This window comes from Protopterus annectens, chromosome 2.part0 (genome assembly GCF_019279795.1).
Source record: "Protopterus annectens isolate FY-2018-M chromosome 2.part0, PAN1.0, whole genome shotgun sequence".
In the NCBI taxonomy this organism is placed as follows: Eukaryota; Metazoa; Chordata; order Ceratodontiformes; family Protopteridae; genus Protopterus; species Protopterus annectens.
In genome coordinates this window covers 1,632,302,933-1,632,321,847 of record NC_056728.1, presented here as the reverse complement: position 1 = coordinate 1,632,321,847, position 18,915 = coordinate 1,632,302,933, and the positions used below count along the sequence as shown (strand labels likewise).

General features: G+C 45.3%; 1 protein-coding gene across 1 annotated transcript in view; it reads left to right on the top strand.

Moving 5' to 3' along the window:
* Positions 1–18,915, top strand: part of FBXO8 (F-box protein 8) — a 361,063-nt gene that overhangs the window by 221,535 nt on the left and 120,613 nt on the right. Inside the window, exon 4 of the mRNA XM_044060422.1 lies at positions 968–1,086. Within this exon, the coding sequence (XP_043916357.1) occupies positions 968–1,086 (119 nt within the window). The remainder of the gene's footprint in view (positions 1–967; positions 1,087–18,915) is intronic.

Here is an 18,915-nt window from a genome sequence, read left to right as displayed (position 1 = left end):
TCCTCCTGCTTCAACACAGGACATTTCACCTAACCTGACTCCTTTCTGAGTCTCTTCTCTCAAGTCACTGAAGATTAATCCACTTTCGAAACTAATGTGTGTATTGCATATTGCACTCTGCTGGATTTTATGTTGCACTGTGCTTTTTCACTGTAATGTAAATACACAGTATTTCCTATGTAATTAGTCTGAGCTATTCTGTTTATTACTTACATTTATGTAGTTTGTTTGAAGAAGGCTTTGCATTGGTCAGTATTGATCAGTGCACTACCACAGTGCACAAATATAAATACAAATTAATTCTATTTATTGTTTTATTATCAGTTGGAGGACCACGTTTGCACATCTTTTTATGCACATTGTGCACAAGTGAGACTTTTTTTTGTTCTTCCACGTGATCAATGGCATGGCTTTTCTTTGATCATTTGTTAACGTTTTTAATGCATTATGTATGTAGGTGGATATGCCATCTTATTGTTCTTTCCTTGTCACACCATGTACTTTGTCTTCTTGGATATCTTTATGTTCCAGTTGTATTTTTAATGTGCATTTTCACTTTGTGTGCTGACCACCAGGTTCCCTTCCAGTGGATCTTGAGCCTGCTTGTTCTCAATGTTGTGACGCTTTTAGTGCAGACTGCTTTTTCCCTTCCATCTTTTTTTGCCCTTGCCCACTTTGCTCCATCTATTTTTTTTTCGTTGCAATCCGTCTTAATTTGTATATGTTTTAATTCTACACCACAGTGCTCACTTTTATGTAAAGAGGAATTTTGCTTGCGCATTTATTTCATCAGGTGCTTACTGATTATGAGCAAATATGACTGCCAGTATGCTGTGCTGATATCAAAGATGGTTTGATTTATTTTTTCCCACTTCCCTGTGGCAAGTAGCAGGTTAATTTTATGTGTGGTATTGTATCTTCAATTTAAATTAAATACTTTATATTGTTTGTTTATATTTGGACTTAGGGCGTGTACTACTTTCTATCCAGAGGTGTGCTGGATGATCTACCAAAGGAGATTGCAAAGTTCATTTTTTGCACGAGAACACTAAATTGGAAGAAGTTACGAATCTACCTTGACGAAAGGTATTTGTTTCCTATCATTAATATTTATAGCAGTAAAATATTTATTGTGGTGGAACTGGCCTATATTTTAGTGTGGCTCCAATGCTCATTAATACTTAGAGAAAAATATTTTGATCACTTGCAGCAACTTGGGACTTTTCTTCACTTTACAGAGGCATGGTGACATCTTCAAGTAAATTTTCGTCTGCTGTTCACAATGTACAGGAATTACAAAGTTTCTTTGACAAAAGCTGTTTTCTCAGTGAAAGACAGAAAGAAAACTTAAGACCGTAAATGGCAATAAATTGGGTTATTTGTTTAGTGGTTACATTTAAGTTGATCTTCATTTGTGTTCTTTGCTTATTCTACAGTCCTCTGTTGTTTCATAGTATTTATTTATTTATTTATTTATGTATTTATTTATTTATTGAAGTATTTCTAGGATCTAATAAGTAATAGCCTTCTTGGTCCAGAAGCACCTCTGCTTAGATGATTTAGCATATGATGTTATGTAGTCCTATCTCGCCGTAATTCTTGCTGTATGGGTTCAGAATAGATATTCGGCTCCGACTTGGCTCGAGGCAAGCCCCTATCCCATGGTGCCTCACAGCAAACTATTTTTTGCTAAATGTAGTCTTTTTCCTACTTTTCTATTTTATATATATATATATATATATATATATATATATATATATATATATATATATATATATATATATATATATATATAGTTCTTGTCTATTGTGTGACTGAAAGTTCTCGACCCCTATTCCCCCCATAGGAATGTACGGCCCATTTAAGTTAGAGGGCCGTAGTGCCCGTTTAAGTTAGTTTCCTCCCTGTGTGTGTGTGACTGTTTAACTTTTTTTTTTTTTTTTTTTAATTTTCTTCTTCCTTTCTCTCTTTATTGTGGTAGTTAATACTTTTTAGTATTGTTGTCTAACTTATCTTTCCTAATACTTGAAATGTCAAAAGATAAGGATAGGGAACAATAAGGATCATCGTCGTTTGGGGCTTAAAAAGTGTGATAGGTGTGCGCAAAAAATGTCTCTTACAGGCAGCCACACCAGTTGCGTATATTGCCTTGTTGAAGCCCATTTGCAGGAACCCTGCACGTTTTGTCAAGCATTCAGTACTAGAGTTTTAAATGAGAGAAAGAGGAAACTCATAGATAGGGGTCTCATGACCAGTTCTTTCCAGTAACGGCTGGAACTTGGTCAGTCAGCTCCAAAATCCTCTAAGAGAAAATCATCGATCCCGGCTTCAGAGCTGACTTTAGACTAAAGCGTCTGAGACAAGAAGTTCAGGTTCCAACTCAGCTTCATCCATTTCGGTGCCGTCTGTTTCCTCAGCTCCGATACAACCTTTGGTACCATAAATTTTGCCTGAATCAAGGTGGTCTCTCCCACCTTGAGATCTCCTATTTTAGAGAGAAAGAGATATTCTGTCTCCACCAGATCCTCCAGGACTTTATCAGATGAGGACATTGAGAGGGTGGTGAAGAGGTTGCTTTTGGATCCAGCTCTGGCAAGAAAATGTTCCTCCTCCAACTGCTTCGCTCTCGGAGCCTGTTACTTCAGGTTCCTTTGTCTTGGACCCATCGGCTCCGGGGATTCAACCTGCTTCCTCGGAGCCAATTACTCTATCAGCAATGGCTCAAGTCTGGAGCCGAGGGATCTGGAAGCCGACGCTCTCATGTCGACTCTGAGGGGGACAGTCACCTTGGGTTCTTGTTGGAACCGACCTTCCCTCTCGGAGCCTCTGCTAGACTCAGCTCGGCTCCCACTTCTGCTTCGGAGCCATTCCCTCTTGCTAGGAATCGACCATCCGTCCCCTCGTAGTGGTCTTCGGAGCGGGGGGGGGCTTTCGAAGCTGTAGAGAAGGCTTTATCCTCTGTTAAAGCCATTCCATTGGAACCTGTGTCCCACCAGCAGCAGGCAGCAATCTCTTCCCCCCTGCCACCCCCACAGCGTAGGGAACCAGAGGCCCAAGTAGCCCCCATTGGAGGTGCCCCTTCTTCCGAGACCTCCCCAGATTATCCCACTGGAGAGCTCCCTCGGAAGAGGTTGTGTAAGAGGAAGCATGTCGACTCATCAGAGTCCGTCATGTCAGACACTGATTTAGAGGAATCAGAAGGGTCCCCTAGATCCCCCTCTGAGGATGTCTGTTTTTCTGACATCCTAGAAATCCTTAGACAGAGGGGTGATTGGAAGACCTCTAACCCTACTGAGGATGAATCAGTGTATCTTGAGGCCTTTGGTTCCCGACCTTTCACCTCCTGGGTGACGCCGCCTTATGACCAACTTTTGGGGGTCATATCGCGGAAAGCATGGACCTCTCCAGATTCAGTGGAGCCAGTCCCGAGGAGGCCAAGTAAGTTTATGACAGCACCTGAGGACAAGTCTTTTCTTAGTAAGGGTGTTCCCGTTGATGCTATGGTGGTAGCAGCGGCCACCAAGAAGGAATTATCTGAGACATCTTCTAATATCCCTCCTCCTAACAAGGAGTCCAGGATGATGGATAGGTACAGGAAGCATACTTTTCCTTCAGCGGCATTTACACTAAGATTGCTGAATTACCTGACCCATTTCCCTCATCTTCAGAGGGATTTCCTGAAAGAGTTAGGAGACCCCCTCCAGGGTTCATTAGCTCTGGGTTCCATAGATAAGGTTTCTGCGCAGCTATCCATCCTTACTTCCATAGCTAACTCCTCCATGAGGCTGATCTCATACGCAGCATATGTAGCAAGTAGGGCTGCTGCAGCAGGAATATCCCTCAGGAGACATTCCTAGATGCGTCTTTGTAATTTTGCAGAATCCTTCAAGTCTTCCTTCACTAATGTCCTCTTTGATGTTTCATCTCTTTTTGGACCCCAAGTGAGAGACTTTGACTAGGTGCGAGTAGGAAGGGAAAACCTTATCTGCCGTCTGAGTCTGTTTCTCTCTCCCGTCCAGACCGTATCCCAAGGGTAATACAGGAGGGAAAATGTGGTGTGGTTCTGTAAATCTTAAAAAAGTTTCCCTCCAGCACAAGTTCAACCCTCCACCAGAGGCAGAGGGGGAGGATATAATGGAAGACGTCACCCTCGCGGCAGAGGAGGTCCGCAGCATCTGGGAGACAGAGAAACTTTCTCTGATCGTCTCTTCCATCGCCCCTGAAGGGTTGCCCGACTGTCCATCTCTGGAGGCAGTCGGGGGTCGTCTATCGCTGTACCCAAGGGCCTGGCTAACCATCACATAAGATTGTTTGGTACACACCATAATATCCAGAGGTTACCTGATCCTCTTTGTTTCCGAACCCCCAACAAACCGGTCTCTACCAGATGTACCACCCACCCAACTAGACTGTGCAACATCAGAGGTCATCTCGTTGCTGCAAAAGAGTCATCCAAGAAGTCCCCGCAGAGCAAGTAGGATCCGGAACTTACTCTCGATTCTTTTTAGTTCCAAAAAAAGACAGGGGACTGGAGATCAATTCTAGATCTCAGTAGGCTCAACAAGCATGTAAAGAACTCAAAGTTCCAAATGGTCACTCTGCAGTCGATATTTCCCTTTATCGAGAAAGACAACTGCATGTGCTCAATCGATCTCCAGGATGCATACTACCACATGAAAATGGGCAGGCGCTCCAGGAGACACTTACACTTCCAGCTGGGAGCCAGTCATTTTCAGTTCAGAACACTGCCCTTTGGTCTCACTACAGCCTCCAGAGTGTTTACCAAATACATGGCAGTGGTAACGGCTCACCTGAGACATCAAGGATTCCAGGTGTTTCTGTACCTATACGACTGGCTCTTCACTGCTACCACCAAGCATCAACTCATCAGGACCAGGGACGAGACTCTATCCTTGTGCACCAGTCTAGGCATCACTGTAAACCTACAAAAGTCAGTCTTATCTCCCTCACAGCGCATTGTATGTTTAGGCTCAGAAATAGACACAACCACCATGTCAGGAAGGTTAACACAGGAAAGAGTGTAGTCTCTATGCAGTCAAGTCAGATCCTTGCTAAACAAACAAAAAAGTTCAGACCAGAGTAGTCCAAGTCCTAGGGACTATGTCTTCCGCCATCCTATTACTTCCTCTTGCTCGCCTACACATGAGGATACTTCAGTGGTTGCTATTTGCCCAGTGGTCGTTGCAAGATCTTCCATTGTCTTGCCAGATTTTGATAACAAACGCATGCAAAAAGGTTCTGACATGGTGGTTGCACACAAAACAACTTATCATAGGTCGTCCACTTGTTCCTCCCCAAGAGAAAGCAGTTTTGACCACGGATGCTTCCCAGATAGGGTGAGGGGGGCTTTATCTGGGAAAGACAGTCCAGGGTACTTGGTAGAACCATGAGAACCACTTGCACATCAATGTTCTGGAGATGAGAGCAGTGCTGTATGCGTTGCAAGCATTCATAGCTCCCTTCCCACCGGGACGATTGCGATACAGTTAGACAACATGTCTTTCATGTGGTCCATAAACAAGCAAGGGAGAACCAAGTCTTACCCGCTTTGCTGAGAGGCCTTAAGAGTTTGGAAATGGGCGATGGATACTCAACGCTTCCTGATAGCAATGCATATCCCTGGGAAATCCGACGTAATAGTGAACAAACTCAGCGGAGCAATCCTGATGCCTCATGAGTGGTCCCTGAATCCAATGGTTGTGAAAGAGATCTTTCACAGATGGGGCCAACCTTGCTGCGATCTATTTGCCACTCACCTGAACACCAAATGCAGCAGCTACTTTGCCCTCATTCCCCATTTGGGGATGTTCACGAATGGCTCCCCGGGACTTCTTTATGCCTTTCTTCCCTTTCCACTCACCCCCAAAGTAATACAGAAAGCAAGACAGTTAAGGAGTTCCTTTATCCCCATTGCTCCTTATTGGCCTTGACAAGTTTGGTTTCCCTTCCTGTGGCCCTACGTTTTGGAGGAACCATGGATGTTCTTCGTGTTTCATTGTTGCAGTCATTACATTTGGGTAATCTGCTGGCAGGTTGTCCTCAGTCGGCCTGATTAACAAAGTCTTGGGTCCTGCGTCTGTTGCTGTCACTTCTTCCATGACGTCAGGTCGTCAGGAGTATAAAACATGCAGCCGATGCCATTACATCAGTCTTTCTTGCCGCGCGGTGCCCGAAGCAAAAGCAGTTCACAAGTGCCGGTCGGCCGACTCTTGAAATTTTCTTTTTCGAGTTTCAGAACCGAAGTCTTCAACTAAAAGCTAAGTACCCCATTGGGGAAACTTTTTCTTGCTCCTTACCGATGTCAGTGAAAGTTAATAATTGCATTACTTGTGGGAAGCAAATACCTCATAAGGATTTTCATTTGTACTGTATTCCTTGCCTAGGCCTTGACCACAACGTGCCTTGCTGTCGGTTTTGTGCTAAATTTAATCAACGCACTGTTAAACGTTGGTATATTTTTCTTCTAAATATTTTGGCTCACGATTTAATTATCCAGAAATGTCGTCTGTTAGCAATCCGACTACCGGAGTACCTAAAAAACGCAAAGAAAAAGACAGGCCGTCGAGGTTCAAAACTGATGACGCTTCTCCTAAGCCAGTTGCCAGTTCGCCGGTACTCAGTGAGGCACTTTTGCGGCCCCTGATACCCACTACTTCTGATTCGCAGGCCTCTACTGAGACCCATTCGGAGTCCGGTATGCCTCGAGATGCTTCAGTTATGGAACCCGCGGATGTCTCTACCTTAGGTGGGTCCAGAGCTGCTGTGCAGGCACCAGCTTCTGAGGGTGATGTTCTTCGTGTTTCACTGTTGCAGTCATTACATTTGGGGAATCCTGCTGGCAGGTTGCCCTCAGCCGGCCTGAATTCCAAAGTCTTGGGTCCTGCATTGGCCACTGTCGCCCCTTCCCTGACATCAGGTCGTCAGGGGTATAAAAGAAGCAGCCGACACAATTTTCTTCAGTCTTTCTTGCCGCGCGGTGCCCGAAGCAGAAGCAGTTCACAAGTGCCAGTCGGCCAACTCCTGAAATTTTCGTGTTTTGAGTTTCAGAACCAAAGTCTTCAGTAAAGCTAAGTACCTCGTTGGGGAAACTTTTTTCTTGCTCCAGACCGATGTCAGTAAAAGTTAATAATTGTATTACTGTGGAAAGCAAATACCTCATAAGGATTTTCATTCTTACTGTATTCCTTGCCTAGGCACTGATAACAATGTTTTCTGGTGGTCGGTTTTGTGCTAGATTTAACCAACGCACTACTGAGCGTCTGTATACTTTTGCTTTAAAGTATTTTGGCAGCAGGTTTACTTATCCTAAAATGTCGTCGGATAGCCATCCGACTACTGGAGTTTACAAAAAACGCAAAGAAAAGGATAGAGAAAAACAACCGAGGCCCAAAACAGACGGCGAAGCTTCTCCTAAGCCAGTCGCCAGTTCTCAGTGAGGAGCTTTTGCGGCCCCTGACATCCACTACTTTAGAGTCGCAGGCCGCTACTGAATCCCACGTGGAGTCTGCCATGCTGCTGGGGTCCGGAGCCGCTGAGCAGGTACCGGCTTCTGAGGGTGTATTCACACCACAACATCTTTACATTAAAACGACTTCAGCTTCAAAGACAAAGACTAAAGCAGCTTCTAAAGCAAAGAAACAAACTCATGAGCCACGTGTACAGGCCTCTATGCCCAAAAAACAGATTATCGAGATGGCCAAAGACCTGATTACCTTGATCAGGGGTTCCCATCTCCCTCCTGATAAGAGACCTAGGCAAGAGACTGACTGTCAATCTTCAGATCCGGTTTCTGTTTCTTCTGATTCCTCTTCTGATCAGGGATATTCTTTACCCCCCTATGAGGATTCTGATGCTGAAGAATCTATACTTTCAGCATCCCCTCCTGAGGATTATTCCTTTGGGGAAACCTTGCATACCATGAGGGCGCATTTTCACTGGGAAAGCCAAGATTTTCAGAATCTAAAAAGAGGCTCGGGGATTTCCTTTTACTACCACAGCACAGGCCTCTTGACATTCCCCCTGTGTTAGACATTGTAGATGATGTGTTTTCAGAATCTAGTTTGACCCCTGACTCCTTACCTCCAGCTCCTGTTAAGCCTGACAGATATTGCAGGGTTCCTGACTCTCTCAAATTTCTTTTTTAAAAATCCTGCTGCTGACCCAGAAACTATTTCACAGGGTCCCAAGGGAGTCAAGGCCTCTACAGCAAAAAAAACCAACCCCCTCTGACAGAGATTCAAGGGCACTGGATAGATGGGGAAAAAAGGTTTACACATCTGCAACTTTGGCTATAAGGGCCTTAAACTGTCTGATGTCCTTCAAGGATGCATCTGCAGTCCTAACATATGGGTTGTCCTGCCTCAGGCAGCCCTTCGGTCGGCCGGATTCCAAAGTCTGGGTCTGGCCTCAGCTGATGTCGCACTTCACCCGACGTCATAGCTGCTGGGGTATAAAGGCATCAGCCGACGCCTTTTTCCTCAGTCTTTCTTGCCGCGCGGTGCCCAAAGCAGAAGCTGTTCGCAAGTGCCGGTCAGTCAGATCCAGAGATTTCTACTACCGAAGACTTCTAAAAAGCTAAGTACCCCGTTGGGGACTCTTTCTTGCCTCAGCCGATGTCAGACAAAGTAAATAATTGTTTAACTTGTGGGAAACAAATACCTCATAAGGATTTCCACTCTTACTGCCTTCCTTGTTTAGGCCCAGACCATGACGTATCAGCTTGTCTAGCCTGTGCTTCCTTCAACCGACGGACGCTTAGACGTCGGTCGGAGTTTGCAGAGGAGTTTTTTGGTCCCGCTTTTGCATACAAAATGCCGTCGGAGACTCCAACTACACAATTAGCTAAAAGGCGTAAGGAAAAGGACCGACACTCGCGGTCCGCGGTTTCGGCTGAAACCACGGTTAGGCCAACCGCGAGTGTCTCTGTTTCGGCTGAAACAGAGTCCTCGGTTCTTCCTTCGGCCGAAAGCATGCCTCCAATAGCCGAGGCCTCACAGAGCATGGCTGAATCTGCGACTGAAATTACCCCTACTGAAGCAGGCACCCAGGATTTATCAGATGCTATTCCTTTAGACATATCTACTCCTGCATCTATGTCTATCAAGGCTTTTTTCAGGGCTAAAGCAGCTAAATCTTCTAAGGCCTTACCTGCTAAAACTCCCTCACACAGGCCTACCTCTAGTTCTCAAATGCTCAGCCTGGCTGAGGATCTCATTTCTTTGATCAGGGGATCCCAACCTCACCCAGACAGGGCCTCTCAACCCCCTCCAGATAAGAGGCCTAGAACTGAACCCCCGGAACCTGTTTCTACAGATTATTCCTCGGATGACTCAGATATTTCAGACCCTCAGGAAGGCCCATATTCTCCTTATGAGGATTCTGATGCAGAAGACTCCATTCCTTCTGCTTCTCCTCCTGAAGAATTTTCTTTTGGGGAAACCTTACATGCTATGAGGGAACACTTTCAATGGCAGGGCCAGGATTTTTCAGATTCAAGGAAAAGGCTAAGGACCTTTTTACATTTACCACAGCATAGGCCTTTAGCCATTCCTCCAGTACTAACAGTTGTTGATGATGCATATAATGATGCCTGTACTGCCCCTGATTCTCTTCCTCCGGCCCCTGCCAAGCCTGACAGATATTACAGGGTCCCGGACACACACTACCATTTGTATAAGGCTCTTGTTGCAAATCCTGAAACCATTTCACAGGGCCCCAAAGCTGTGGCAGCTGCCTCTGCCAAAAACCCTCTCCCCTCTGAAAGGGAATCTAGAGCATTAGAGATGGGGTAAAAAGGTTTATACTTCTGCTACTCTTTCGGCCAGGGCCTTAAACTGTCAATTTCACATGATTCAGTACCAGGAATTTTTGTTAGACCAGCTAAATAAAAAACTGTCCTCTCCCGAACCTATAGACCGCAAGTCCCTTCAGGATTTGGTACATAACTCTCAGCAGGTCAGTAACCATTTCTTAAAATGTGGCTATGATGCACTGGAGGCTTCCTTTAGATCAGCTATGACTGGAACAGTGATTAGAAGGCATGCCTGGTTAAAAGAACAATCCTTACCAGACCATGTTAAGTCAAAACTCCTAGATGCTCCTATGGAGAAACAAAGTTTGTTTGGCTCCCCTGCACAGCAGGTTCTAAAGAAGGTGGAAGAAAAAGCAAAATCTGTCCAAACAGTCAAGGATTTCTTACAGGTCCAACCTCTGAGGTTTAGCAGAAATTGGCCTTCGAAGAATTGGTCCTTTCCAGACACCTCCAGAGCACAGAGAGGCAGGAATAGACGCCCAAGAGGCAGAGGTCAATCCAGGGGTGCCTACAGGGGACGTCGGTGGCAGCCTAACAACCAGAGAAGTACTGCCACAGATTCAGCTACAACCACTTCCACAGGACAGACACAATGACTTGGCTCTGATTCCGCCTACCAGGGAACAACTGGAAGCACCCTTGGGCGGAAAACTAGCCTTATTTTCCGTAAACTGGCATTACATTACAGGAGACAAATGGACTTTACAAACAATAGACAAAGGCTACAGGTTTCACTTCCACACTCTACCAAAAAAGAGAGGAATGCCAAACCTACCACCAAGCCAAAAAACAAACACTCTAAGACAAATCAACAACCTACTAAGGATGAGAGCTATAGAAAAGGTACCGCCTATGGAACAAGGCCAAGGATTTTACTCCAGACTTTTCCTTGTACCAAGAAAAGAAAATCAATGGAGACCTATTCTCGACCTGTCCGCTCTGAACACATACCTCATTGTCCCAAAATTCAAAATGCTGACCCTACAGCAACTTCTTCCCATGCTGGGCAAGGAGTCTTGGCTGGTGACTCTAGATCTCAAGGAGGCATACCTGCACGTCCCTATACGACCAGATTGCAGAAGACACCTCAGATTTCTTGCAGGATCAAAGCATTATCAGTTCTCAGCATTGCCCTTTGGCTTATCTACTGCGCCCAGAGTATTCACGAAATGCCTGGCATCAGTAATTGCTCATTGCAGGCTTCAGGGAATTCAAATTTACCCATACCTGGATGACTGCCTAATACAAGCGGACAACAAGACAAAATTAACAAAAGATTTGGAAAAGGTCATACAACTGCGGCAAGCCTTGGGATACACAGTCAACATGCAAAAGTCAAGACTAGTACCATCCCAAAGGATAACATTCTTGGGTGCAGAACTGGATACATCAACTCAGATGGCTTTTCTCACAGAAGAAAAACAAAAGCAACTACCAGTCTATTTCATGACATTAACAACACAGACTCAGCTTACTGCAAGGAAAGTCCTGCAAGCCCTGGTTTACATGGCATCCTGCATAATATTGATTCCGCATGCCAGACTGCATATGAGAAAGTTGCAATGGTACTTAAGGAATGTATGGTCTCAACACAAGCACAGTCTAGAAGCCCAGATTCCAGTAATTCCATGCCTGAAGCAAGAATTCCTGTGGTGGGCTCAGGCCTGTCAGTTGAACAGAGGATTGCCTTTCCACAAACCTCATCCAAGCCAGACCATCACCGCAGATGCCTCAGACCTAGGCTGGGGGGCACACATGGTGGACAAGTGTATACAAGGCCTATGGACCCAAGACCAGCTGAATCTACACATAAATCAAAAGGAGATGCTGGCAGTGAAACATGCAATCCAGGCATTCAGACCATTTCTTCAAGGTCACCTGCTGATAAGGACGGACAATACCACAGTCATGTGGTACATCAACAAACAGGGAGGTACACACTCATATCCTCTATGCCGGATGGCAATGGACCTGTGGAATGTGGCCCTGAATCTCAACATTCAACTCCAGGCCAGATTTGTACCAGGAAAAGAAAATTCACTAGCAGACACCTTAAGCAGAACTACCACGGATGCCCATGAATGGATGCTGCATCCAGATATCTTCAAAACCATAACAAAGAAATGGGGACTACCAGAGATAGACCTGTTCGCCTCCCCACACAACCACCAATTGAAGAAATTCTGCACAAGAGCATACCACCCACTTGCTTGGAGGGTGGACTCCCTTTCCTTCAGCTGGAAAAACCTGACGGCATATGCATTCCCACCTCTTCCTTTGATGTACAAAGTCCTACTGAAGATCAAAGAGGATCAGCCAAGGATAATCCTGATAGCTCCAGACTGGCCGAGGCAACATTGGTACCCGCTACTGAGAAGCATGTCTCGGACACACGCATGGCCTCTACCTCTGTGTCCTTTACTTCTAACACAGAACAACTACAAGACCCTACATCCAAACTTGAAAACACTACAGCTAGCTGCTTGGAATATTGCATAAAACAAAATAACCCAGATTTATCTCAGAGGGTTAAGGACATTATCCTGGAGGCTCGCAGACCCTCCACAAGGAAGACTTATTCAGCCAAATGGAAAAGATACCTCATTTGGAGTGCAGTAAAAGGGGAAAATGTCTCATTGGCAAACATAGCAAACATCCTGGAATACTTAGCAGAACTGTTCCACAATGGCCTGTCCTACTCATCCATTAAGATTCATGCATCAGCAATTTCAGCAGAATACAACATGGATCCTACTGTCTTCTCTTATCCTCTACTCAGGCAGTTCCTGAGAGGAATCAGAAATGTAAAGCCTCCAAGGAAACCACCTTTGCCTACATGGGATCTCAACTTTGTGCTGGAAAAGTTAACACTTCCCCCTTTTGAACCAGCAGCAACAGCAGACTTACAGTTCTTATCTTGGAAAACTGCCTTCCTGCTTGCAATCACTTCAGCAAGAAGGGTATCTGAGTTACAGGCATTAATGGCAGTACAGCCCTTCCTTATCTTCCATCAGGATAGAGTGTCTCTGAGAACTAACCCTACTTTTATGCCAAAAGTGGTCTCCAGAGTATCATTGAACCAAGCGATTCATTTACCTACATTCTTCCCCAACCCACAGAACAGGGGGGAAAGACTACTACATACCTTGGATGTGCACAGACAATTACGCTACTATCTGGACAGAACTAAGAACAACAGAAAAACTGACCAGCTTCTGGTAGCATATGCAACAGGAATGCAAGGAAAAGCAATTTCAAAACAGACTGTCTCAAAATGGATAGGAAATTGCATTAGATTTTGCTACTCTTTTCATGGAAAGACAACTCCAGAAAATATCAGGCCTCACTCCAAAAGAGCTACAGCCACCACTACAGCTTTCCTACGAGGAGTGGCTACCAAAGACATTTTAGAAGCTGCTACTTGGAGCTCCGTGCATACATTTGCCAAGCATTATAATCTTCCTTTATACTCCAGATCCCGAGCAGGTTTTGCAACTGCTGTTTTGCAAGGGATCTTAACTACACCATCTTTATCTTAGCCAAACTGGGGGAGGAGGTACTATGGTATTCTACCCATATGTTAGGACTGCAGATGCATCCTTGAAGGACATAGTACAGATGTCCTTCATGGATGCATCTGCAGTCATAACAAGTGGGTTGTCCTGTCGTCAGGCAGCCCTGCAGTCGGCCGGATTCCAAAGTCCGGGTCCCGCTTCGGCTGATGTCGCACTCCACCCGACGTCATCTCTGTTGGTCTTCGGGTATAAAAGCATCAGCCGACGCCATTTTCCTCAGTCTTTCTTGCCGCGTGGCGCCCGAAGCAGAAGCTGTTCGCAAGTGCCGGTCGGTCGGATCCAGAGATTACTTCTACCGAATACTACTTCGAAGACTTCTAAAGCCAAGTACCCGTTGGGGACTCTTTCTTGCCTCAGCCGATGTCAGAAAAAGTTAACAATTGTTTAACCTGTGGGAAACAAATACCTCATAAAGATTTCCACTCTTACTGTCTGCCTTGTTTAGGCCCAGCCCACGGCGTAGCAGCCTGTTCGCCTGTGCCTCTTTCAACCGACGACGCTTAGGCGTCGGTCGGAGTTTGCAGAACAGTTTTTCGGTTCTGATTTTGCGTACATTATGCCGCCGGATCCTCCGACTACCCCAAAACGCAAAGATAAAGACCGACACTCGCGGTCCGCGGTTTCGCCGAAACCACGGTAAAGCAAACCGAGTGTCTCGGTTTCGGCGAAACCGAGAAAACTGCTCAAAGTACAGCTGAACCTATTCTTACAACTGAGGCCCCTGCTACAACTCTTGAATCGACCTCAGAAATTTTACCCACTACGGTGGTTGACTTATCAGACACCATCCCTTGGATGTCTCTACCCCAGCACGTGGTGCTGCTAGGCCTCCAGCTGCCATGTCCATTAAGGCCTTCGCCAGGGCTAAAGCAGCCAAGACTACTAAAACAGTGCCTGTTAAACCCCCCACATCCAGGCCCTCTTCTAGTTCTCAAATGCTTTCTTTGGCAGAAGATTTAATTTCTTTAATTAGAGGATCTCAATCTCACCCAGACAGGGCCTCTCAGCCCCAGAGAAGAGACCTAGGGCAGAGTCCCCTGAGCCAGTGTCTTCTGATGATTCTGCTGATGAATCAGACATAACTGACCAGCCTGAGGCTCCCTTCTCCAATTTTGAAGATTCTGATGCTGAAGAATCCATTCCAGCTGCTTCCCCACCAGAAGAATTCTCCTTTGGGGAAACCTTGCATGCCATGCGAGAACAGTTCCAATGGCAGCAACAGGATTTTTCAGACTCCAGAAAAGACTTAGACCTTTCTGCACCTCCCACAGCACAGGCCCTTAGCTATACCTCCTGTTCTCTCTGTGGTGGATGATGCTTTCAATGATGTTTGCTCCGCTCCAGATTCTTTACCCCAGCCCCTGCCAAACCAGACAGATTTTACAGGGTGCCAGATACTCATCACCACCTTTACAAGGCCCCACTTGCAGACCCAGAAACTATATCCCAGGGTCCCAAGGCAGTAGCCGCGACCACAGCTAAAACCCTATTCCTTCTGAAAGGGAAGCAAGGTCACTAGACAGATGGGGTAAAAGGTCTACACTTCAGCTACTCTCTCAGCTAGAGCTTTAAACTGTCAGTTTCACATGATACAATACCAAGAGTTTATGCTTGATCAGTTAACTAAAAACTAACCACTGATGAATCTCTTGATAAGAAATATGTATTAGAGATGGTAAATAACATACAACAGGTTAGCAACCATTCCTTAAAATGTGGCTATGATGCACTGGAGGCTTCATTTAGATCAGCCATGACAGGCACAGTGATAAGAAGGCATGCATGGCTAAAGGAACAAGCTTTACCGGATCATGTTAAAGCTAAGTTGCTAGATGCTCCTATGGACAAGACAAGTTTGTTTGGTACACCTGCCCAGCAGGTTATGAAGAAAATGGAAGAAAAGGCAAAATCTGTTCAAACTGTTAAAGATTTCTTGCAGGTTCAACCCCCAAGGTTTAGCAGGAACTGGCCTGCCAAAATTGGTCCTTTCCTGACTCCACAAAATTTCAAAGGGGCAGGAATAGACGTTCCAGAGGCAGAAACCAATCCAGAGGAGGTGCCTACAGAGGACGACAGTGGCAAGGTAACAACAGAGGCACAGACACAGCCACTGCCACTACATCAGCACAACCACAGTGACTTAATCCTAAATCCGCCTACCAGGGAACAAATAGCAGCTCCTCTAGGCGGAAAGTTAACCTTATTTTCAAAGAACTGGCACTACATAACAAAAGACAAGTGGATTTTACAAACCATAGATCAAGGTTACCGGTTTCACTTCCACACTTTACCAGTCAAAAGAGGAATGCCAAATCTACCTCCAAATCAAAAACAGAGGCTCTACGCCAGATAATGGAGTTAGCAAACATGAGAGCTGTGGAAAGAGTGCCAACAGCAGAACAAGGAAAGGGGTTCTACTCCAGACTATTCCTAGTTCCAAGAAAGGAATAAAGCTGGAGACCAATTCTCGACCTGTCCACCTTAAATACATACATCATTGTCCCAAAATTCAAAATGCTGACCCTACAGCAACTTCTTCCCATGCTGGGCAAGGAGTCTTGGCTGGTAACTCTAGATCTCAAGGAGGCATACCTGCACGTCCCCATTCGACCAATCTGCAGAAGATACCTCAGATTTCTTGCAGGATCAGAGCACTATCAATTCTCAGCATTGCCCTTTGGCTTATCTACTGCCCAGAGTATTCACAAAATGCCTGGCATCAGTAATCGCCCATTGCAGACTACAGGGAATTCAAATTTACCCATACCTGGACGACTGCCTGTTACAAGGGGACAACAAAAGCAAGCTGACAACAGATTTACAAAGGGTCATTTACTTGCTACAAGGACTGGGATACACAGTCAATTTACAAAAGTCAAGGCTGATACCATCCCAAACAAGGACATTCTTGGGCTGAATTGGACACAGTACAACAAATGGCATTCCTGACTACAGAAAACAAAATGAACTTCCTCTTTACTTCTTGGCACTTACAAAACTGAACAAGTTAACAGCAAGAAAAGTTCTGCAGGCCTTGGGCTTCATGGCATCATGCATAATCTTGGTCCCATTTGCCAGACTACATATGAGGAAACTACAGTGGTACCTAAAGAATTTATGGTCCCAACACAGACACAGTCTAGAAACAGAAATCCCACTAATTCCATGCTTAAAACAGGAGTTCCTATGGTGGGCTCAGGCATGCCAGTCAAACCCAGGCCTACCCTTTCGCAGATGTCAACCAAGCCAGACCATCACAACAGACGCTTCAGACCTAGGATGGGGGGCCCACATGCTGGACAAATGCGTGCAAGGATTGTGGACACAGGATCAACTTTACCTGCACATCAATCTAAAAGAAATGCTGGCAGTAAAACTGGCAATCCAAAAGTTCAAACCATTTCTCAAAGAGGGCCAGTTGATGATAAGGACAGACAACACCACAGTCATGTGGTACATCAACAAACAGGGAGGCACTCATTCATACCCCTATGCAGAATGACCTTGGAGCTGTGGACCCTGGCACTCAGCTACAACATTCAGTTACAGGCAATATTTGTACCGGGAAAGACAATACTCTAGCAGACATATTAAGCAGAACCACTTCGGATGCCCACGAATGGAAGCTGCACCGGACATCTTCAAGACCATCTCAAGAAATGGGGAATGCCACAGATAGACCTATTCGCATCACCTCTCAATCACCAGCTCAAAAAATTCTGCACAAGGACATTCCACCCACCAGCATGGAAAGTGGACTCACTCTCCTTCAACTGGAAAGGCCTAACAGCATATGCATTCCCACCTCTTCCTTTGATACACAAGGTACTACTAAAAATCAAGGAAGAACGTCCAAGGATAATCCTGATAGCTCCAAACTGGCCAAGACAACACTGGTACCCACTACTGAAGAGCATGTCTCGGAACAATATGTGGCCAATACCCCTGATGCCTTTGATGTTAACTCAGAACAACTACAGCATCATATATCCAAACCTAAAAACGCTGCAACTGACTGCATGGAACATCACATAGCAGCAGCTAATCCAGAACTTTCCCAAAGAGTTAAAGACATTATTCTTGAAGCACGCAGACCTTCAACAAGAAGGAACTATGCTGGAAAATGGAAAAGGTTTGTCATTTGGAGTACGGAAAGAGGAAAAGATGTGTCAAACATAGATATGCCTAACATTCTGGAGTATCTGGCGAACTTCTTCATTCAGGCCTGTCCTACTCCTCCATCAAGATACATGCATCAGCTATTTCAGCAGAATACAGCTTTGATCCACCTGTTTTTCGCACCCTTTGCTCAGGCAGTTCCTCAGAGGAATCAAGAATGTAAAACCTCCAAGGAAACCACCATTACCAGCTTGGGATTTAAACTTTGTGCTAGAAAAGTTGACACTATCACCCTTTGAACCAGCAGCAACAGCAGACCTACAACACCTGTCATGGAAAACTGCTTTCCTACTGGCAATTACTTCAGCAAGGAGGGTTTCAGAACTACAGGCCTTAATGGCAGTGCAACCCTTCCTAATCTTCCACCAAGATAGAGTGTCCATGAGGACTAATCCTACATTTATGCCCAAGGTGGTATCCAGAGTGTCTTTAAACCAGGCAATCCACCTACCTACCTTCTTTCCCAACCCACAAAACAGAGGGAAAGAATACTGCATACCTTGGATGTACATAGACAGCTACGCTACTACTTGGACAGAACAAAAATAGCAGAAAGACTGACCAACTTTTGTAGCCTATGCAACAGGAAGGGAAGGAAAAGCTATTTCCAAACAGACAATCTCCAAATGGATAGGAAATTGCATACGATACTGTTACTCCTTCCATGGAAAACCAATTCCACAGAACATAAGACCTCATTCTACAAGGGCAACAGCCACTACCACAGCCTTCTTACGAGGAGTGGCAACCAAAGACATTATTGAGGCGGCTACTTGGACCTCCGTGCATACATTTGCCAAGCATTATAATTTGCCTCTATATTCCAGATCCCGAGCAGGGTTTGCCACTGCTGTACTGCAAGGGATCCTAAACACACCATAATCTACTTTTATCCTCCTCCCTAGTTGGCTATGGTATTCTACCCACTTGTTATGACTGCAGATGCATCCATGAAGGACATAGTACAGTTTTGTACCTACCATAAATGTAGATGTCCGAACTGGATAGCATCTGCAGTCAGGATTACCCTCCCTCCTTCCCTCTGTGGTACTCCTAGGGTGTTTACCCTCCTAATAGCTAGCTGTTGGGGAGTCTTTATGGTGTATTTGTTTGTATATATGTACATATATGCTTATTGTTGTGTTTACCTCTATCTATTTGGAAACATTGGCATCTATCCAAATTTTAGCCTGCAAGAGGGCTACTGGCATCTGGGGCAAGAAACACTGAGGAAAATGGCGTCGGCTGATGCTTTTATACCCGAAGACCAACAGAGATGACGTCGGGTGGAGTGCGACATCAGCCGAAGCCGGACCCGGACTTTGGAAT